The sequence below is a fragment of the Lepisma saccharinum genome, chromosome 12 (assembly GCF_977018435.1).
Source record: "Lepisma saccharinum chromosome 12, izLepSacc3.1, whole genome shotgun sequence".
NCBI classification, from domain to species: Eukaryota; Metazoa; Arthropoda; class Insecta; order Zygentoma; family Lepismatidae; genus Lepisma; species Lepisma saccharinum.
In genome coordinates, this window is record NC_139240.1 from 46,057,189 (window position 1) to 46,081,501 (window position 24,313).

At 40.9% G+C, this 24,313-nt stretch overlaps 1 protein-coding gene across 8 annotated transcripts in view; it reads left to right on the forward strand.

Moving 5' to 3' along the window:
* Positions 1-24,313, forward strand: part of LOC145996040 (uncharacterized) — a 577,368-nt gene that overhangs the window by 386,386 nt on the left and 166,669 nt on the right. For all 8 annotated transcript variants that reach the window (XM_083132243.1, XM_083132249.1, XM_083132247.1 and 5 more), the window contains exons 17-20: positions 437-635; positions 20,102-20,300; positions 21,474-21,662; positions 24,144-24,302. In XM_083132243.1, coding sequence (XP_082988369.1) covers positions 437-635; positions 20,102-20,300; positions 21,474-21,662; positions 24,144-24,302 — 746 coding nt within the window. The remainder of the gene's footprint in view (positions 1-436; positions 636-20,101; positions 20,301-21,473; positions 21,663-24,143; positions 24,303-24,313) is intronic.

Below are 24,313 nucleotides of genomic sequence, written 5' to 3' on the forward strand. Positions count from 1 at the left end.
CTTTATCCCTCCCATCCTCGTCTTGACCTTCCTACAGGTCTCTTACCATCAGGTTTCCCAACAAGAATCCTGCAAACTCTCCTTTTCTCTCCCATTCGCGCCACATGGCCTGCCCACCTAAGTCGTCTTGATTTAATTATTCTAATAATATCTGTATTTTGTTATGTATGTGTTATTTCGAGAACTGAGACCAGGTTGAGACATTTTTTTCTGTTATGTATTTTTATTGTATTTATTGTTTCGAGGCGCGAGAGTAGATTGGTAAGAAAACAAAATTGGGATTTCGATAATATTCATATCAGAGACAGACATTGTTTTTCACCAGCGTGCGAAAAGTCTCGTCTCGTGTCGGCCTTCCCTGTGGTCGCTGTTAAACCATGTTGACTTGTAAATAAAAGATGAAGAATGAACAGCGTGTTGTTGCTTGTCTTTGCAGGATCTGAAAATCGAATGGGAAGACAAGTGCCACGATGAAGTACGGCTCGTGGACGAGGAATTGGAGAATGAGTGGAAGAGGGAGGCGGAAGCTCGATTGGCGGTGGAGCACGGAGCCGACGTAGCGGCAGTTACAGCCTGCCAGGAAACTATTTCCCGCCTGTTACACACTCGGGAAACTATGCTGGAGAAGATGCAAGGTAGGTGCTGTTTTGCTTGCTTGTGTCGTCTCTTGTTTTCTCTTAAAAATGCATGAACTATACTCGGAGACATAAAGTTGAGGCGTCTGGCGGGATTTTGCGATGTTGCCACGTCGGCAGAAGTTGCGGTCGCCTGTCGATCAGTAAATGCTATTTTAGCCCAATTATGCATTTTTGTATGTATTTAGGAGTATATCAAATGCATTCCCCAGCAACTTAACTTTAGGGGGGATAGAACATGAACTTCTGATTCCAAAAGGTTAGAAAATACCCAAGACATGTAAATTTTTAATCCCTGGGAATTTTGGGGCGCCTTTGCACTCCCCAAGTTAGGCCTATGTACCCCTGAAAATACCCCCCACTTATTTTTTTCGGGAACAGTCATTGCACCTCTCTAACCGCATTTATTATTATTTCGAGATATTTTACCATTGTATAAATCTCTTTATTGTGCAAACATTCCTTTATTTTAATCCTTTTGTATTATTATATTCATTATTTTTGTTTGTGTAATTGAGTTTTTGCACTTTATGCACAGAAAGCTTAATCGGGATTGGACCTACAGTTTAAAGTGGAATCCGAACCACTATGTGCCTACACCGGGAATGGTACCCGAAGCCCCTGAAACGTACACCTTCGGCGCTCGAAGTGGAAAATGTTAGCTGAGGGTATGTTTGGTCGAGCCTTGGTTTGCGTTATCTGAGGTGAGATGGGCGCCATCTTGAAAAATTGCCCCATTCATTTACATGCTAAATTGCTACTGTGATTGTGTAGCTCTGAAATGGAATTTCGACATTCTGCTTGCAGGACATTGTTCTTCGTACTCGTCCGTATATGTACTCGTACGTATATTATAGATTGTATAATTACATTATGCGCAAAATAATAATAAATCGCAAAATACAGCTCTCACGTCTTTCCACTTAATTTTCTTATTTCACAAGAAGAATATTAAAAAACCGACTACGTAGATCACAAAAGGGAACATGTATGCTACGATTGCTATACTTTTGTTACTGGCAAGATTGCGTATTACTGTGCAATTATATTAACATTCCAGGCCTGCAACGTATTTTTATAACGGCAAATTGTGCTGTCACCTGCGACACCGCCTGGAACTTCCAGCGGGCGGAGGAATATTCGAGTTGGACAGCTTCTGCTAGCTAAAAGTTTTTCGAGTCTCGCGAGTGTTGTGTTGGTTGTCAACATAAAATAAGAAATTACGTCACCGCCAAGAAAGAAGAGAGGATTGTTTCTATTAGTAAGAAAAAAGAGGAGAGCAATTAACTTGAAAATTTGGCGAGACAACAAAAGCAGTATAACTGTCTTTTATCACTTTCCTAATGCAGATAATATAAGAAAGTATAATTGTCACGCCAACAATTCCGGCCGCAAATTCATAGGTCCGCGAAATCTGTGTTCTCCATACCCTCGAAATAGCGAGAGGGGAATAGACTGTTCCTCGACCCTCTCTCAGAGAGCTGTGTTGTCACCGCCAAATGGTCAAGGTCGAATTTCGGAATCCTTCTTTGGAATGAATGGTCGATTACCAGAGCCAGGCCAGGAAGGAACTTTCTTCTGTTGGGAGCAGGCCTATCTTTTCCATTGAAAAGGAAATATTACGTGTAAATGTACTGAACTTGGGTATTTTATGTTTGTCCAAGCTTGTGTTACATATTTATGCTGGTTGATCACATGACATAATAATAATGATGATAATAATTGACCTCAATAGTGGAGGTATCACAGAAATTGTCGTAGGTTCGAATCCCAAGCAAATATGCATGTGTATTTGTTCCATCGCTTCATCGTTCATCATCATCGTCGCAAATATCACAAAAGTTACAAGACGTAAGCAAAATAGAAATAGAAATAACAATAACGTTTCCATTATTTTATTTACATCCGGATATCTGCTTATTTTTTTCTTGTTTACTTTAATATTTGAGAAATATTCGTTAACGCATGCATTATCACTAAATTCTATGAAACTATTGGCTGCGTAAGGTTCCTCTTAAGAATAATAGCTAGTAAATTCTGTTTTACTCAATGTGGGGTTTGAGAAATGAAAAATAATGAAAATTAAAAATAAAATATTATTTAGAAGCGGAAATAATGGAAAGTAGTTTACCTGCTGATAAAACTTTTGGGGGCCACGGACAAATCAACTGGATTTTACTGGATAAAAAATGCTATGGTCCTAATAGGTGGAACACTGACTATCATGGTCGTATGGAATGGAGGGGGCAAGGGGGGCCACGTCCTTCTGGAAAATGAAGGTCCACCTAAAACCTATATATTTCACATATAATGTCATTTCAGTTACAGTAATTCATGTTCATTATTATAAATTAGTTGAAGAAACATAATAACTTCGGACTGAAATACTGTTTTTCGAGGGGGGGAAAATGTGCCTCCTTTGTTCCCACCTGGAAAGCAAATTACCTTGTTTGCCCCTCTCTGGAGAGAATCCTGGGAACCTCCATGCTGACTAGTGGTGCGATTATACCCAAATGGCAGTCTAGGCCAAGCTCTACTAACATGTAACGTATCATCATCTTTTATGTGAACGACAGAATTAAAATTTATATAATCTCATAATCAGTAGTGGTGACAATGAGAATGAAGATGCGAATGATTCTATTTCGATAAAAAAGGGCCAAAATAAGATTGGATTCAATGACTTAAATGTAAGAAATTGCTCCACGAAATTTGCAGAAAGGACATTTATATTGTAAAAAATTCTAAAGGAAAGCAATTTCTTTGGCTTCAATGCTTCTTGTATTACTATATATTTAATTTACATTGTATACCGAGTCTGATACGTTGTAATACAAAGTGTTCAATTTCCTTTCTCTCTCTTTGTGATATTGCAAACTTCAAATGTTGTTGTTCCACTATCCCCTTGTTGAAGATAGATGTAAGTTTTGACGCATTTAGTTTCATTGCATTTCTTAACCTTTTCACATTGAGCCGAATACAATTCTAATACAATTCATTATTACTTTACTAGTTTACAGTTAAGTAAACACGCACTATATTGAGTGTGATAATATATATGTTTTTCCAATTTCACATTTCATTTTAAACAAACATTACTACCCAGAGTTACCTTGTATGTTTATTGTATATGTATGTGTTGATCAGTATGCGTCCATTTGCGTAATATTATGTTTTTAGTTTCACCTCATGTCCTCCCTGTACCCCTTAGGACTGTAAAAGCAAACGATTCGCCAACAACCGGAAACGATCTATGTACCTGAAAGATCATAATCAAGTGAAAATGCACAAAATCAAATGATCCCTCAAGTGCCGGGTGAGGAACTCCCTTTAGTATGTAAGAAGGGGTGCTTCCAATAGTGGATAAGAACCCGTGGAGCCGGCCCTTGTGGCGGAGTAGTTAGCACATCGCGCTACAACGCCAGGGGTCCCGGGTTCGAATCCTGGCCTGAGAATGGATATTTGTGAGTGTCTATTCATCAATTTCACAATATCATCATCACTCATCCCCATCTTCGCAAATGAGCCAAAATTGGCACAAAAAGCGAAGTAAAATATAGCAAATCAAACCAAGCAGCCAGTGCAGGGGGGGGGGGGGTTATAACCCGGCTACCATTCTCCTCATAAGGGGGTACAAATATTGGGAGGGCCAGTTGTCCCGAGGTAACGGGGCCCTCGGTTGGACTCGTAACACATGAAATATCATCTGCATAGAAGACACAACATGAGAGTTCGAACATGGAAGATCGTCACTACTACTGGAAAGGATAGTGAAGTAGAAGCGATGCAAAAATATAAATTTTTGATGACTGGAATTAGAAAAAAGGAAGAAGAAGAAATTGAGTAAAGCCCTCCGCGCATTGTGCAATAATCTCTGAACAAGTCGTTGAAAATCTATCGAAAGGAAGTGACGTCAAATGAAACGTAATTTTTCTCCTACTGCTCTGTGTATGTAGTATGAATCAATGCTTCGTTTCTGTGTAACAATAGAAACTAGAAGTAACGTCTTCTATTTGCTTGTGTATAATAAAAGCAACAGTACATTATTATTTTCTTCGGGCACTCTAGAAATCAGTATTGACAAGAGATTCTCTCCCCGCAGGAACTGAAAATTCTGGGTACACACTTTACTACAGAGAGAGATGTCTGTAAATGCTGAAGTCGAAGATTTTGCGCATGAAATGAAAAATTTCGCTATCGAAGAGTTTTACCACAGAGTAGATAATTTGCGTGAAAATTTAACCGCTAATTTGGCTACGAAAACTGAACCAAAGCCCACCAAAAATGTTTCAACCACCATTGAGCCCAACCAAAGAAAATTTACTGTTAACGTCACTGCTTATCTCAATGAGGGGGGGGGGGTGGTTAGCACATCGAGGAACAACCGCTCCCTGGAGATAAGCAGTGGCGTCACCAGTAATTTCTCTTGGGGTGAGTTCAAGGGTAGTTGACACTTTTTTCGGGAGGTTCTGGGCTATCATAGCTTCCTCAGCCGAAATCGAAATTTAAAAAGATGATTTCTCATTTTGTTGATTTTCTTACAAACTGTAGTTCAATAAAACGTGATAGGAGCTTGACTTGAGTAGGAACATTTTGAACAGGTGAAGAAAGCTGGGAGGGAAGTGATCGTTGGAAGATAGACCTTGCTAGGATATTGCATCACGCCACTGGTTGACAGAGATTTCTGACCCCGTGGAGGGGGAATAGAATTTCGTGTCTCGTGAACTTATTTCAGCATACTTTTATTTATGCCGAAATTATTTTTCATGGGAAAGAAATATTGGAATTGACTTACCTATTAAAAGGTTTCAACTCCTAGTAGAGCGATCCAGACCATTTATCTTATTATTTGCAAATAAAAAATGATATTGATTTAACACAATATACGAGATTCTCGCAGCGCCACCATATTTGCGAGCCGACTTGCAAACAAAAAGTAGGAAAGTAACTACGCGTTGCATAAAAGACAGAATGAGTGAAAGAGTGAAATCAGATATATTCCACTTTCTGAGGTTGTATTATTTAATATTACTAATATTATTTTACTGTTCTTGGTTCTTGAAATACTGTAATTTATAATGTTCGTAAAAATAACGCTATTTTCTGGTGAGATATTTTGATTTTGCCTTGACGTTGTATTTATTTGTGCCTTTAATATATGTTTATGTCTACTTTATTCAGATTGAAACATAATTTCTATTTCGATTTTTAATAGCGATATCAATGATACATTCATATGTAGTCCCAGGTAGTCAAATGTTGCTTTCGGTGTGAACTGTCTGGCCTTCTATACCCAATGGGAGTCGCAAATGTCAGTGTTGGCCAAGCATCGTGAGGATTGGAAAAGAGAAGGCTTCGCCAAGAAAGCTAAATAACAGCGACAATTAGTTTGATTGATTTATTTATTTGGTTTATTTTTCATCGTTTTTCTGCCACTTTCGGCTAATGAGAATGAGTGATATGATATTATGAAATTGATAAAAGGACACTCACAAAAAACATCCATACCCAAGCCAGGATTTCGAACCCGGGAATCCTGGCGTCGTAGCGCGCTGTGCTAACCATTCAACCACGAAGGTCGGCACGACACGATAAAGACAATTGGACTCGTTGCGCTGAGCAGGTGTTATCCATAGATAAGCCACTCGGCAGGTATTGAACCTCAGACGACATTTCCACCAAGGAGTGTATTATTCCAAAGCTGCCACCTGGGTGGTGCAGAACTGACTTGTGTTCTAAAAGGCTCTAGGTTCGAATTATGGCCATGGTTTGGATATTTTAGTGCATTTGTTCTATTCCTTGCTTCGTCGGCTCAACATTTAACCTCGCCGTGAAAAGCGACGAAGGTTTTGGTTCACTAGTTGCTCAGATAGGCAAATCGGAACTGACGTACAGTGGAGTTTCCGAGCCACTGTATAATGTGTTCTCACCTGGGATCGAACCCGGTCCCCTTGATCACAAGGCGACACCGTTATCAACTACGCTATCGAGGAGGCCTGAAATGCAGATTTTGAAATTTATTGGTAACAACACGGAATAACCATCACCAAAACAATCGCATAGAAAATTCCAACCCAATCTGAGTCGCTGGTCAACCTAGCCTCGGGGACAGACAGAAATCAAAACAAAAGCAGTCGAAGGGTGTTGGTTGAATGTTCTGCGACGAAGGAATTTACAGTCCCGGAAAGATAGGGAGGGGAGCTTGAACGAGGGTCGGCGCGTGTTTCGCATTTTGTGGGTGAAAGTTTTATTTTTGCGTATACTATTTTTTGCTGTTTGTAAGTAAAATACAGAGTGAGTAACTTATATTTTAGGAAAGGAATCAAATGGCAACATTGTACACAGATAACACTGTAACACTTCCATATAGTAGTTTGGGAACATAACATTCACCTTTCATTTTTTTCGCTAAATTAAATTGAAATGTAAAACAACCTTTCGCATCTTGTCTAGTCTAACGCATAACATACTGCCAAAGTACATCTACGTTTTGTGTGCTGCACTAAGGATGGGTAAATTGTAGAGGAAGAACTGCAGCGACGGAGGAAAATGCAAATGAAACGGGGAACTATATTCCATCGCGGAATAAGCCACACTCTTGCGTTGGGCCCGCTCGCGAAACTATCGTTGGTGGCTGCTAGTAATTCGGAAGTTTCACCACCAGATGTCTCAGACGTAAGGGTGACAAACTCGTCTCCTTGATCCATCGCGTTAACATGGTGACAATGAGACAGCTGGAGCGATGCTCTGGAAACGTGTTGTTGCCTGGTCGCTTCCTCCCTCACCTCAAGCACTGGATTGATTATACCGGATGACCACAATTAAAGTTGCCGTATTTAGAGCGCTCTGCAGCCCGTTTGAAGCAACGGACTGTACAGAAACTTCGTAGAGAGCCTATGGAGACCATGGAGAAAGCGAATGCTGGAGGAGGAAAAAAAAAAGTAGTAGTTCAAATTTTGACCACCAGGTGGCACTGAGGAGCTGCAATAACAGCAAAGTTTATGTCAATACAACATGTTCAGTATGCGCCCCGTCAACGCGAATGAAGCGTAAGAGCGTTATCAATGGCCGTACGAAGCCTTTCACGGGATGTTGTTTTCTGTGCATCAGATTTGAGCGCCACATGTCAGTCTGTTTTTGAAAATTTGAACTTTTTTTTTCGCTTCCCCATGGTCTCCATAGCATCTCTATCAAGCTTCACCGTAATCAGATTCTTCCAACGTGCTCCAGAGGGCTTTGAAAGGGCAACTTAAATTCTAGACACCCTGTATCTGTGACAAGGTTTGGTTGTAAGATCAGTCCATGAGGCCGAAACACGCTTGCTCAATTGATTTTTGTTATTTAGCGTCTCTTTTCTACACTTTAGGCTAATCGCGACGATGAGAATGAGTGATGATATAAAATTGATGAAGAGACACTAACAAGGAACGCCTGCTCAAATAAATACCCATTGTATTCTATTCTGTTTTATACAAGAGAATTTACTGAAGAATACATCATAGCAAGATTAGAATGAAATGTTTTTTGTCACACTCGTTCAACGTGCAAGTATAAAATAACGGGTTTGCCTACTCACACCAGGCCCGTACCCAGGGGAGGGGTCATGGCAGCGGCGTGCATTCAGGATACGCAAGGTACGCACTGCATACCCACAACACAGTAAGAAAAAATAAACATTTTTTCGTCTTCCCCGAACATGAAAATTCAACAATTATCGCTCCGAAAGCAGTTCCACTGCAAGAAATTCCGATTTCCGCACGAACACGCTGCTGCCTTCCTGAAGGCAGTCCCGAATGATCCCGATTGTGACTTCGGCACCCACCCGATCCGCGTTCTTGCCGATTTCCGCAGAAAAGAAAGACGCTGTTTCTTCTGCTTGGTACCCTAGAAATTCGGAAGGTAACCCCATTGGCTCATATCAGCCTCGACCACGTGTTTGGGTCTGCCCGCGCCTACCCTCTCTCCCACTTCTTTCCCGGTTCTAAGCATCGAGGGTATCCAAGATTTTGACAGCGTATGCAGTGTTGACAGTAGTCAACATTTTTTTTTCTGGACTGCTTAGCTGACTAGCATTTAGCAGCCACGCGTAGATAGATCACTGTTGGGTTGCAATAAAAATACATTATAAAAGTGATACAGGAATAAGACAGGAGGGCAAGAATATGTAGTGGTGGAAGATCATATTTAATATACGCGTAAACTATCACATATAAAATATTTATGTGAGGTTAAAGTTACAGTAGCAAGTTTGTTTTTTTTCGTATAGGGAGGTGAGGACCAGAATGGACTGTCACTGTGTCGAGGGGAAAATATGTGAACAATTTGCAAGTTTCGCACAATTCTCAGAGTATGAGAGTATCTGTTTATCTCCTTTCGGGATCAACATTTCCTTTGAGTTCCATAGCATGGGTGTTGATGGTTGACCCAACGATATGAATGAATGATAAAAGAAAAACATAATAAAACACAATGCTTACAATGGGATTCGAATGAGCCCCCCCCCCCCTCCCGCCAGACATTGCAAAGTGATGTACGGTAGTTTAGCTTTTGAAGTGTTCTGGGATGTATGCTGACGTATTTTCTACTTGTCCTTAATTATCTCCCTTCTACAAAATACTTTGTCGACTGGCAACTCCGATTCATTCGTCCACAAGAACGCGTGGTTTTCGAGCATAGCGGGACCGGACACAACGTACCGCGTGAGGTTGTCTTTTGCTTTCTTCTGTCGTGTGAAATTTGCAGCGAGTGTTTCGTTCATATTATTTACATTACAGGATCTCTATTTTTTGTCGGTGCTGTGAAGTGATAAAATAGGGGGACCGGGAGTTATTGATGACATACTGGAGAAGGGATTTTCGGAATTTACGAAAAAAGTGTAAACAATCCGAAATGGAAGGTCTGTTCCTGATTTGGAAAAATTGTTTCAGGTAGGAGTTGTGAAGGATGGTAAGCAGTATATTAGGCATTTTGATTTTTGAGAAGAAGAAAAAATATCTCTACAGAGTGATTGACTGAGTAGAAAAACAGTGAAACTTTATTGTGAAAGGGGTGAAATAGTAGAGGATACTGAGATTTATCAAATTTATTACATGAAATTTGAAAGGACGGAAAATGATTATGCCATTTCCTTCCCGTTCAATGTTCATCGCACTGCATGAAGGAAATAATCAAAGTTGAATTGTTGGACTCTACGTAGCTACTATCAGAATATATTTGCGAATATAAAATATCTTACATATATTTTACCTCGTTACATTTGGATATTGATACAAGGATGAGAAATTTCCCATTATAAAATTGTAGAAAAAAGTTATTTTCTGAATAACATGATGGCCAGGGAGGGGGGGGGGGGTTCTGGCCCCCATAATTCATTTCGGTTGGCCCATGTTGCGTACCCTAGTTTAAATGTCACCGCACGCCACTGGGTCATGGGGGCCATGGCCTCCCCCTCGAGCCATGAAACGTGAACCTATAAAAAGCTACGAAAATAACCGACGATTTTTCAAACTTGTAAAAATTTCAGTTTTGTCCTTTCATATATGAATGTGTTTGTTGTGTAGTGAAGCAGTCTCCAGAAGTCTGCAGTCTGCGATATTGGGTACTTTTAGTTTTATAACCATTGATGCAAGGTTACTAGCAGTGGCGGCGACTGGAGGGGCATGGAGGGGGGTAGTTACCCCCCACTATTTCCACTTTTGCTCCTGCACTATTGCCTCTTAATGCTAAGCCTTCTCTAATCAAACCTGGAGAGGCACATAGTGGTTCGGATCACACATTAAACTGTAGGTCCAGTCCCAATTAGTCTATCTGTGCATAAAAGTGGACCTTAAATAAAAAATCAAACTCTCACTTGTCCACTAAGAGAAAGTAAATTGTTCTTCCCCCCCTCCCAGTTTTGGCACCCAATCGCCGCTACGATCCTTCCTCACATTTAGAATTCTTTATTGTAATAATAATTGCTAATGCACATAATTTAATTTATAAATATATTATTTGCTAAACATAGAATTATCGTGACTATTCAATGGTTCTGGTGAAAGAAAATAAAGGAAATTTAAAAACACTTTTAGTTTGCGAAACTCAGAACTACCCGAATACTTCTGACCAGTATCGGCGATTTGGTGCCAAAACTGGGGAACGGGAGGGGGTAAGGACAATTATTTCCTCTTGGTAGACAAGCATTAAGAGGCCATAGTACGGGGGAAAAAGTGGCAAAAAGTCGGGGACAACTGCCCCCAGGTCCCCCAAACAGCCGCCACTGTACATATATATATGAACACGCATATGGCCCCTCCCTCAAAATTATCCTGGGTAAGGGCCTGACCCACATTAACGTGGAACACAAACCTCGCTCTTCGATGAATAGCGTCAGGAGTGAGCATTGTATGCACGTGCTGTGCTCGACCATGGCTACTTCCGCAATTTCTTCGTTCATTGCTCAAGGAGTGGTCCTTGTGTTTCATGTTGGCCTGAAAAGTGAGACCCAATTAAGCGGCATCAGTGTTTATTTACAAGTGAATTCCCATGATTCACATCATGAGGACATTAACTACCGCGAGCAATCTTCAATACCCAATATTTCAGGCGTTATCTCTACCATGTGCTTCAGCCGTCGTGGTGAGTCACGCTGTTGCTCCAAGCCTTTCCTGATAGCCATCTGAAATGCAGGTTGTTTCCTTGACACGAGGATAAGAAGATCATGGCGTTGCAGTTGAACCTCCGTGGAGGAAGTGTTGTGATTTTGGTGTGTTTCTAACTTTGTGGTGAGTGTGCTTGTTACGTCTAGTCGGTGTACTCAATTTCAATGCCGGTTCGTTGATGGTGTGTAGGAATTACTACAGAATTAGTGATACGCTAAGGTATATGAACAACAATTGTGGTGTTGAAGTTAATCGCAACGAAGGAAAGCCCCAGTTAGTGGTGAACTCTATAGGGTCCGCTACTATTGAGTCCAGTGCTAGCCACTAAATATTAACACGCGTCATCACCATCGGCGTAGATTTCGATAGTGTAGTGCGCTAGGGATCCGATTGTTGTAGGTTCGTATGCTGGGTATAGTGTGGGTCAGTGGCGGTGTTATTGAGTATTTTTGGTTTAAATATCAAACCAACATCAAGGAAGAAATCTTTGAAAAGTAGCAAGCACCGTCTCATCTCGGTAGATCTCTATACTCCGTCCCGGGAGTGTGTGGAGCAAGCGAACGAAAACATGTCGTTTGCGCAAGAGAGGGTTCGACCAATGAATGCGTAAGAGGGAAAGTACGTGCATGGAGGGGAACGCGATTGCAACGGGACCACTGCTTTGCTCCGCCTATTCGCTATCCCTCCACCATTTTATCGGCGTTTCTCCAGATTCCTGGGACGTAGTATCATATAAGAATGCATGTTTGTTCTTTCATCTAATCATCATTGAATCTCGTCGTCGCGACTAGCGTAAAGGAATAGTAATGCGACGCTAAATAAACAAGAAAGTCATCATCTTATTCAGGAGTTTATCCAGAATTTTCTAAGAGGGAAGTGCAAGTTCTTATTTGGGGGATGTAGCGGTAAATTTAGACAAAAATGACAAAAAAAATTGGGCCTCTGTGGAAAAATTCTCGGGGGTGGTTGGGGGTGTGTGAATAAACACTGATGATGTTCAGTGTTTTTGTATCTACTTTGTACAAGTATCGATGGTGTATCGTGAACAATATGCGTTCATTTTTAATATATCGATTTTTCGACATGTTCCCCGAACACTTTCCCTAGCTTTTTTCCACAAAGGCCTATTTGAGCTCTAAATTTAGCCCTACACTTTCCCAGATGGAAAATTAATTGATAAAAATTTGTTGCTAACCACGCTGGGCTAGTAGTTAGCGTACTGGTTTCGATGCCACAGGTTCTGGTTTTCAATTTTGATGTTCCTACCCGGCAGTTTGTTTCTTTATACAGCATATTTGCAGAAGATACAATTCAACATACAAAGATATCAATATACGCTGTATAAAACACAACTTATTTTACTAACTTCGTTGACCCTGCACATGTTCTCTTCTTAGTTCACAAACCGAGAGGAATGGTAACTATGGGCCCGTTCCGAAAGTCGCACGAGTTTAACGAGTTAACTGGCTGTCCCATAAGTGCTTCCGTGCGTTTCGTGAAGTTCATTATGCTGTCCCAAAAGTCGGATTCCGTGCGTCTCGTGCAAGAACGAGATTCACCAAACGCACGGGACAGGAGGCTGGTTTGTTCGGTGAGAATCGTCTGCTGCCTGCAGACAAAGCGCGTGCTTGATGGATTCAAACTGCACTAGTTCGGAAAATGTATTATAATTTTAACAGAGAGCGATATGAAGCAACATGCACGATGAGTATGCCTTAACCGTTCTTAGAATGTGATTTAAATGAGTAACAGTGTCCACAGTAGAGTTTATTTTTGCCATAAGGACATTCCTTCCGCTGGACGCCATGTGGAAACTTTCTCTAATGAAAACGCTGCGCTTTCGCATAGTGTGTCCCATAAGTCTGTAAAATAACTGGTTTCACCAGATTCACGAGCCCAGTTATTTTCGTTGAATGCGTTCGTTTCGTTAACTTTCGGAACGCACCCTATAAAAATAAGCTGCCTCAGTGGCCTAGCGCGGTACTTACTCATTCTGTTCCTTTGTAAGCGTCATTTAATCGATATCACTCAACAATCCGACCTTCGTGGTGGAGTAGTTAGCACAGCGCACTACGACGCCAGGGGTCCCGAGTTCGAATCCCGACCTTGGCGCGTGTCCCTTCATCAATTTCGTCAAATTATCACTCATCCGCGATGAGCCTCGGTGGTCTGGCTTCCACGCGGGAGACCCGGGTTCGATTCTTGGGGTGGGCATAAAGTGGCTTTGGGTATCACCCAGCCTCAAATCAATGCGTACATCAGGGGTAAATGCGGTCGGAGGGTGGTGCTGATCACATCAGCTCCAAAATGGCCGAGATCGAGAATGTTTAGGGTCCTACCCCAACACCCCCCATTTGTGCCTTCATGGCACGGGGAACTTTGTCCGTGTCCGAAAGGTGCAAGACCGTACTTAAAGCGAGCATACTTCGAGAATGGTCTCACAGTGCGGTCTTGAAGTCGTGTACTGGAAGTGAAGATCTTTCGAACTGCACTTCGACTGCAGAGCCAAATACGATCAGTAGATGTAACCGAAGACACGTTGGTTTTCCACGTTTTAAACACTTGTTTTCACCACAGAAATCACATAGCATTTGTAAATGTTCTAATACATACATTTCCACACATTAGAAGAACCTCAACAAACAATTTCCTAGCTTTGTACCTCCGCGATTTCAAACAAATGAACAACAAGTCCACTTGTCACGTGACCAAGACTCCAACTTCGTGTGCTCTGCCCTGTGGTCTCTATACCTCGTGAACTTGACGCTTTCGAACTGTACTAAGTGACGTCACTTCCGTGAAGACCATACTTCAAGTATATATTTTGTACCTTTCGGACAGAGCCTTTATATATCACTCATCCTCACCGTCGCGATTAGCCAAAATTGGCAGAGAAGCGACGCAAAATAACAAGAAATCAAATCATCGCTCATCGTCGCGAGGAGGCACAAAATTTGAGGCTCAGTGCTGCCATCTCGATATTTTCGCAGAGAACAGTAATTGTTCACTGCATTCGCCAAGAATTTAAGATACGGGGTTAACTTTATACTCAAAGGAAATGAATCATATTATCGAGCTCATACCGCCTTTTAAAAATATAATGTTACCATCTCCCAGAATGAATTGGGTGCTTAGCGGAACAGAAAATGGTTTTCATGTCCTTGGATGCGCAATAGCTGTATCTTTCACGTCCAACGTTAACAGCTAATAAAGAGCGTTCAGCCAGTTTATGGCCTTGCGAATTTTCTTCCCCACTCCCCTTTCCTTTGCTCCCCACCCCCTCTTTCTCCTCATTTCTCCCATACATGCTGCATTCCAGTGTATTATGGCATCTATCATGAAAGTATTATAAAGTTGGCTGAAAATTACATTATCTTAAAATTGCAATGCTCGTTTATTTATATGGTTCGTGGCCAGTCTCACCAAGCCCCTCCCCGACTTTTAATTAACACAAAATAAATTACCCTGATTTTAAATTTCGGTACAAGACAGAGGCCGTGTCCCAAAGGTGCCAGACCGTACTTGAAGCGAGCATCCTCCGAGTATGGTCTTGAAGTCGTGGACTGGAACTGAAAGTCTTTCGAATTGCACTTCGACTGCAGCGCCAAATACGACCAGTAGATAAAACTGAGTACTAGTTGTTTTCCCCACGTTTTAAACACTTGTCTTTCACCATAGAAATCTCGTTGCATTTTCAAATGTTCGTACACATACATTTCCACACATTAGAAGCACTTTAACCAACAACTTGCTGACCCATAACATATATATATAACCTGTGTTGCTGGCTTTCTACCTCCGCGATTTTAAACAAACGAACAACGACTGTAGAAATGACGTGACCGAGTCAGCTTCCATCTGCACTGCGAGCTATGCACTTGCGTACTCCTGTTCTTGGCTCTTTCGAACTGTACTAGGTGACGTCACTTCCGCCAAAACCATGCTTTAAGTACGTACGTGGGTCGTTCAATATACAGGGTGGCTCAATAAGTCACTTAACACCCCCAGTACAACGCCACTGCGGCATGGAACGTGAAAATGGCGATGACCAATCGTTATCAGGCCAAGGGGAACCACATTGACGTCACCCGCATGGTCGGCAGCCATCTTGATGTCCGCCATCTTGAATTCAACTTCAGAAATTTTAATGGGAAGGCGGTCGTGCGACATATCAAAATGGGCTAGAATTTCACCAGGAAAACAACTGTGACGTTTGTTTTCACCTAACTTTAATTGTTGCAGAGTTAACAATACCACAAAGTTATGGCTCAATAAGTCACTTAACACCCCCAGTACAACGCCACTGCGGCATGGAACGTGAAAATGGCGATGACCAATCGTTATCAGGCCAAGGGGGAACCACATTGACGTCACCCGCATGGTCGGCAGCCATCTTGATGTCCGCCATCTTGAATTCAACTTCAGAAATTTAAATGGGAAGGCGGTCGTGCGACATATCAAAATGGGCTAGAATTTCACCAGGAAAACAACTGTGACATTTGTTTTCACCTAACTTTAATTGTTGCAGAGTTAACAATACCACAAAGTTATAACACATGCTCAATATGACGTCCCTCTTGAGCAACACACACGTGTAATCGTCTCTCCCATGACCTTACCGCATTCTGAAGAACCTGAGGAGTTATTGCAGTACAGGCATCCACAATGCGTGTGCGCAAGTGGGCCAGATCCCTGATTTTCGTAGCATACACCATGGCTTTCAGGTGTCCCCAGAGGTAAAAGTCCAATGGTGTCAGGTCAGGTGAGCGTGCAGGCCATTCCACAGTCCCTCGGCGACCAATCCAGTGGTGAGGAAATTGTTGATCCAGGTACTGACGGACTATCATCCCATAGTGCGGTGGAGCACCATCTTGCTGGAACCATTCAGGATAGCTCCCATCCTCGGACAGTAAGGATGGTAAGATCTGCTCTCGTAGCAGAAGCAAGTAGCCCTCTGCATTTAAGTTGCCCTCAATGAAAAATGGACCAACAAGTCGGGAACCCCAAGTACCACACCACACCACACCATTAGCTTCCCGCCTATCGTCACCTTGCTGGGATCTGTCCAATGTGGATTTTCGGGTGACCAGTACCGCAGATTTTGCTTATTCACCTCTCCCGACACATAAAAATTAGCCTCATCACTGAACAGAATCTTGCTACCGACGGCAGGGTCACGTTGCAGTTGTGCTATATCCCACTCACAAAACTGCAAACGCCTGTCTGGATCGTCCTCACGAAGGTGCTGCTGCAGCTGTATCTTATACGGATCCCAGTGGTGGTCACGTACAATCCTTTGAATTGAACCCCTGCTGACACCGCTTTCCAGCGCCAGTCTCCGTGTGCTACGGGTTGGGTACTTTGAAAATGATGCCAACACCGCTACAGCAGTACCCTCATCCGTGTCTGTTTTCGGACGTCCATGTCGCGGCTTGTCATCCACAGATCCAGTATCTTGGAACTTTGCCAGCAACTGGCTGACGGCCACATGTGACACCGGTTGTCTTGCAGGATTGCGGTTATTGAAGTCTGCGGCAATGTCACGCGTACTTCTCTCCCCTGTCATCAATATGATGGCAATCCGTTCCTCACGTGTTAGTGGCATTTTCGTTCAGATCAGTGAAAAAGGAAATATGCTACTCTTGACACGATCAATTGACATCATCACTTTTAAACTTTTAAGTAAAGACAAAACACAATCGTAATTCCCATGCCAACGAATACTACAAGATATGTACGTTCCGGTAAGTCAATATCCGGACATTTTCAGTGATTGGTCTAACAATAAATACCACATAATCACATACTAACGATTATTTGAACAATAAACATTTAAGCAAAAAGGAAAGGACATGTCACTCTCCCATACGGAAATCGCCCTTAAATTTAAAGTTAGGTGAAAACAAATGTTACAGTTGTTTTCCTGGTGAAATTCTAGCCCATTTTGATATGTCGCACGACCGCCTTCCCATTAAAATTTCTGAAGTTGAATTCAAGATGGCTGCCGACCATGCGGGTGACGTCAATGTGGTTCCCCTTGGCCTGATAACGATTGGTCATCGCCATTTTCACGTTCCATGCCGCAGTGGCGTTGTACTGGGGGTGTTAAGTGACTTATTGAGCCATAACTTTGTGGTATTGTTAACTCTGCAACAATTAAAGTTAGGTGAAAACAAACGTCAAGAAGAATGACACCAGCTGACAGGAGATCTGGTCGCTTATGTCAAATTGCGTTTTTCAGTTTATCCAATGTTTGACAATAACGGTCAGCATTAATTGTTCTTCCTCGTTCCAAAAAGTCCATAAGCAGAACGCCCTTAGCATCCATGCTTCTGAATTCCTTATGACGCGAGCCCACGTTTTCCGAACAAGCATTTACTTTTCGCCCTGGAGCGCATGCGCCTTCACATCTGATAACGAATCGATTGTTGTTCCTTGTAGACGAAGGATAGCGCTTGTCAACCATGTGCTTCTTTTTAATAGCATTGCTTTATACAATATTTTATTGCACAGGGAAACTTACATATTGAACGTCCCTAGTACTTCGTACCTTTTGGACAGAGCCAGAATATATATCATGAATCTACTTGGGAAATGAGATTTCTTCTTTTTTACTGCGACAAACATAACATTGTAATAAGTGTTTTATTTTGTGTATAATAAGTACGTGGACATCCTGGTGAGAGGGGACACCCTTCTCCTGTAGACACTAAATCTTAGTCGAAAATTTGATATTTCACAAATGCAATAATTTTTCGGTCACAGTACATTAGGAAAATTATATATTCCTGTCACAGTACTTTTTAAAAATCATTCATAATGTGTGAGGTGTGACCTCCTTTGGACACATGCACATGTTAACCTCACTTCCACACAGTACAGCCTGGACGGCATTTTTCAGAGTAATGAGGCTCTGGCCTTCGCTCCACACAACACGATTATGTCCATTGTGGAGGTGATTTGATCAGCACCATGCTCTGACTGCCTTATTTCCCAGGTTTGCCCAGAAGTTTTAATTTTCCACTGGAATCGAACCTAGGTCTCCCATGTGAAAGTCAAATGTCCTGTCTTTTATATTTTTCTCTTGAAACTTAGAGTAGATACAAATAGTAGAACTAGGCTATGCATAATGCCCTACTAACATTACATGCTAATATGTATTATCCCCATTGAGGGTTTATCTAGAATTTTCAATCTGGGAGATGAACTTCATTATGGGGTGGAAAGGTAAGTTTGGCATCGCAATGATAATAAAGTAGACTTGTTGGGTGGGGGGGGGGGTTAATGGTGTCGGAGAAAAATTTGTGTGTGTGAATAAATCACTGATTTCCATGTCTTATCTCATGAAGCCAGAGGTTTCCTGTGCTAGCTCGATTGGAATTGCCAGAGTTACAGTTTCAAATTTCAATAGTCACGAATTTTCCATCATTGATCTTTAAGGTTATGAGAGAGAGTTTCACATTTATTTCAATAACGTCGATATGTTAACTGCTCTTTAAGAAAAAGTACAGAGGCAAAAGAGAGCATGAATTCTCTCCATGTTTGAAGTGAAAGCAGTTTTTAAAGTTGATTTTTAAGCCAGATAAGATCAGTGAAAAATATGGTGAATATTTGAAGGATCCCATCTTATGGAGAGGCAACTTCAACTTTGTTATGTTTAATCAAATGGACATTTTGGCTTTTCCAATTGCAAATGAAACATTGAACATGTTATTTTTCAGTTAATATACGAGGTGTGGCTAGAAAGAAACTGGACTATTGCTACAAAACCTTTTATTGGTTATTTTGTACAATACGAACATTATCCCCTTCAAAGTACTCCCCTGTACTATCGATACACCGCTCCATACGAATCTTCCATTGCTGGAAGCAGTGCTGGAAATAATTTTCTGAAACCATGTTCACGACCTCCGTTGCTTTTCTTTTCACAGATCCTACGGTCGTAAATCTGGTTCCTTTCAGTGCTGATTTGACCTTTGGGGAAAAAAAAATGTTGCATGGAGCGAGATCCAGCAAATAGGGTGAATGTTTTAACACTGGGATCCCATGATTGGCCAAAAAAGCCTCGACTAACAATGCCGTGTGGGCAGGAGCATTTTCCTGATGAAGAATCTATTACTTGCTTTTCTACAAATCAGGTCGTCATCGTCTTACTCGCTCACAAAGGGTCGTCAGCACCTTAATGAAATAATGTTGGTTGACAATTTGACCTTCGGGTACCCAATTCGAATCAATTCACCGACATTTGCATGTTTGATTCAGTTTTTGACGTGAAAGGCCGTCCGGGATGCAAGTAATCCGCGGTCACTTCTCGTCCCTCTTTAAACCTTTGAAACCCCTCAAACACTTGCGTGCGTGATAAACACTCATCTCCTTACACTTCCTTCAACAAACCATAAGTTTCTGTGGCAGATTTTCCGAGGTTCATAAGAAACTTCACATTGATACGCTGTTCCACTTTCACACTTAACATTTTTCCGACGGAGCACACATGTATGGTTCACTTCGTCCACAAGCTACAGCGGAACTGACTGCCGTGCACCCTAGGAAATCACACAGTCAATAGGCAGGATATCGTTATACACTCATGCACCGCTTGAGCTTGACGCGCTTGCCATTTGTGGACAGCAATATCAATCCGTTTTTTTTCTAGCCACACCTCGTATTTTCTATGCCATTGGAAGTTTGATATTCCCAAGAGAAGAAGTAAAATCGTTGAAACTGTCCCTTGTAGCCTTAATGCTTTTTCCTTTTGTGAATTATATTAATCAGATGGTTTTCAGTTAAACTATAACTTGTTATATCATATTTTCTTGAACTTCACAGAAACACTTGTGGTGCTTGGCAAGAAGCATGTGATAGGCCTGCAAACACTGAAGGACACAATGGATCAAAGACACAAACAAGTATTTAATGTAATAACAAACCTCCAGGAGACAGCTAACCAGTGTGCTTCCCTGATGAGTTGGCAAGATATGATTGAGAAGTTGACAAGAGAGAATGCAGAACTTCAGACAAAGTACAGGTTTGTTGCTTTTTACAATGAGACCTTTTCTGTATTCTTGTTGTATGTTTAATTAATATCTCTTAATTGTACCATGTCCTGCAACAGCAAGATAAGATATGAGTTTTGTTGTAGTCCACTTTATGCACATCAAGACTAATTAGGGCTGGACCTACAGTTTAAAGTGGGATCCGAATCACGGTGTGCCTCCACCAGGTATATTGTATGTAGTATTGACCTTAAGAATGGAGTAGGAAAGGAATGGAAGGAAATATTCAGTATTCACCAGGAGTTTACTACAAAAACTGTGTGTATGTGTGAAACATGACAATGTTTGGTTTGGCTGTGTGTTAGTCTAGGCATATGTGGTAACTGGATGAACCCAACGGCAAAGCAGGGGTGATGCAGTTGAGGAAATAGTTTCCATGGAAATTGCCTCCTAGTGACAGTACATGATAATTTCAAATGCACTGTAGTAAAGTCGCAGTTTTTTTTTGTAATAAAACAAATGCATACAAACAGAATTCTCATCTGAAACAAACAGCGTAGTTTCACACATACATTTTCCCCCTTATTTATTGTATGAATTCATCGGATCGAGCTCTGCTCGTTTTCCCATGTCAAGCAATACATAACAACACAATGGAGTTCTGTATGGCATTCTACCATACTTCAACATGAATATAAAATTATGTTATGGACACAGTAATTTTGAGCGGAGGGGTTGGGGGGCAATAGACTGATGAGTGAAAATACTGGGGCTGAATTACAGGTCCTGGTCTTATATAAAATTCCTCCTCTTCTCAGATCTCTCTCCCTTACTCGTGTTAAGTTGTAGACCAACGAATTATTCCCATGTATAGTCTATCTTGGGAATCTGTGGAGCAAGGTTGCACATAACAGTAGAAAAGGGGAGACAGCGAGATGGCAGAGCAAAGCTGTGTATGCTGCTGCAAAGGGCTGGTAGTACTCGCTTCTCCTCTCATGAGGTCTTGTTTTCATTCACTTGTTCGAGAGATGCCCAGGACAGAGTGAAGACACTTGAGTTTTTAATTATTGACAGTTTAGATTACGGTTCTATTAGTTCGTGACCAAACCTAAAATATATATATTTTTTAATGCATAATATAACAGTAGTATTTAGAAATTGTATAAAAATACACACTAAATATTTGTACATTTTACTTTTTGCAGAACTGAACTGGCATCATTGAAGAACAGACACGAAGAAGAAATAACTAAACTAAATAATGAACTGAGCAATGTCAAAGTACACGGAATACAGGAGGAAGACATTACGAAGAAGTTAGAAGCCAGACACGCCAAAGAAATGGAAAACCTTAGAATTTATTTTGAGAGAAAATGTGCAGAAGTGGAGAAAAGGTGAGTCTTTGATTAAATGTAATTGCATCATTCCAGGTAAGCTAGGAAAACCTGTACCTTTACAGAACGGTAAATAATAATGATTGGATGCTTCTCATATGTCAAAGGGAAAATACCTTTGTAAGGTAATAAGGGAATATCAGTTCAGAATAGAGCTTCACAGTGTAGCAGCCTTAGAGTATCAGGCACAGGTCAATGCATTCCTGCTTGTCCCAAGGTGCAAGCTGCATTATATCATGAGTTGACTGGGAATTTATATGCAGTAAAAACTACCAAAATATGCATGCAAAGAGCCTTAGAAATATGCAAAATAAAAGTTTTCTTTGAAAGTAAACACAAATACAATACAGGGTGTACACAAAGTGTCGGACACATTTTTATTATTAATAAATCGGAAACTAATGAAGATACACATGAACTGGTGGTAATGACAGATAGATAAACTCAAAATGTTTCATGTCTTGTATCAGTACACTTCTATGTGTGCTCCTTTTGTCGCACGGAGAATGTCAAGATGACAATCGATGTTTCACAATTTGGGGTCAGCATGCCAACATCCACAGTAGATATTGCATTGTTTTCTCTGGCTTTATTTTCATCACTTCTGTAAGGTTCGTCAACATTGTTTGTCATGTTTTGAACGAACGCTTGCCAGGAAGATGAATTTGGCGTGGTGGTTCGATTCCTTGGCCCACGAGATCACTGACAAAACTCTATTGGACTTTTTTTTTCTTTAGGGATATGTGGCAGACATTTTTATGAAGCAAGAGAGATGAACGTGTGAACTGAAAGCCAGAATATACAATGCAATAGTGACTGTCGACATGCTGACCCGAACGTGTGAAGAAATCAATTATCATCTTGACATTAACCGTGCGACAAAAGGAGCACATACAGAAGAGTACTGATACAGGACATAAAACTTTTTGAGTTTATCTATCTATCATTGCAACCAGTTAATTTGTATCTTCAATAGTTTCTGATTTATTAATAATTAAAATGTGTCAAGACCCTTTGTGTACACCCTGTATCTTACCCTATGAAATGTGAGTATTTGGTAAAACTATAACATAAATGAGACATGAAATGTAAAGGTATTCCTCCTGTAAAGGTATTTACTTAGTTCAAAACTGTGTACAATAATTCGTGTAACAGTAAACAACTAAGGATTTTTGTACACTTATGTCTTTCCAAGACCAAACACGCTTTCTTCAAGTGATCCAAATCAGGATTGTTTTTCAGTACCATCTCAAACTTCGATGACCTCCAAGAATTTTCCTCAAATCATGCTGCTGCATCTGCCAACCGTACTGTTACACTTTTTTCCAGTACCCATCAATCCACTTTCTTTATTAGAACTGTGGATACTGTTCTCTTTATTCATCCTGGAGCTCAAGATGCACACAACTAGGAAAAGTTGACATGAATGACTGACTATCTTAAGATGAGAAAGTGCTTGTGGTAAGATGCATTCCCCTCTCCTGTGAGATTGGGGTGACTCATTGACGTTGTCAACATCCAGGTAGTGGTGGCGGCTGGAGATTAATTTGGGATAAGTGACATTGGAAAGTGGTGCAAACAAATTTGCAATCTGGAAAATCTTACATTTGACTGGAGAGAAATAACCTACCTGACTAATTCTGTAAAATATGCACATTGTATCCAAAATAAAATTATATATGCATTTATGGCCAAAATTTGCAACATGAATATGCCTCAATTTCCTTACATTTTTATCAAAACAGTCAAAAATCAATTATTTTTTAAATATGCCTGTCATATACAGACTAAAGATGTACGCCAGACCTTATTACCCTATGTTATCTAAGATTGGTCTATTGTCTCGTTTTTATCATGTATGCTGCAAATCTGTATCCTCCTTCGTGAGAAAGAAAGGACGTCTAGTGTCTGTATTATGATGCAAGTTGTTTATGCATATGATGTTGATGAGTTTGTGATTGATACACTTTTGCTTGTAACTTCAATTTAGTTGTATTCTTTCCTCCACACTCTGGCATACTGAAGAACCTGCACTTAACAATGCCCAAACATGTATTTGCATAAAAATCCTCAGTCTAGTTATGAGTCAATGGCATTTTGGTGTCTCACATGCTGCATTATTCCAGTGCAGCAGACTTTTGGGACACCCTGTAGCTTGTAGTTGGAAACCTTAAACTTGATTTTTTTACTATTCACGCCTTGTTATTGTTTTTCCTTTGTTGTATCGAGCCAGCCCTCCTAGTTAGCAAAGTGTGCTGTGTATGTGTGGGGGGGAGAGGGGGGAGGGGTTGAAATACCATCCTAGACACGAGTATTCTCTGCGAGTGTCTCTTCATCAGTTACATCATATCATCACTCATCCTCGTCATAGAGCACAAATGAAAGCAGAAAAGCAACGCTATATAACAAAAAAACAAAATAAAAAATCTTTGTTGTCAACTTTTTATTCGAATAATGGTCTTTTCATTTGTATAATTCCAGGTATACTGAAGATGTGTTTAATCGGAAGATGTCTACTAGTAGCACAGGCTCAGAGACTGATTTAATCCCAAGCTTCTGCTATGCAGGTGGTGATCATGGACCTAGAATATCATCCATTACCCACATTTGTGATTCATATGCTGTTGAACCAAGCTATAAGTAAGATTATT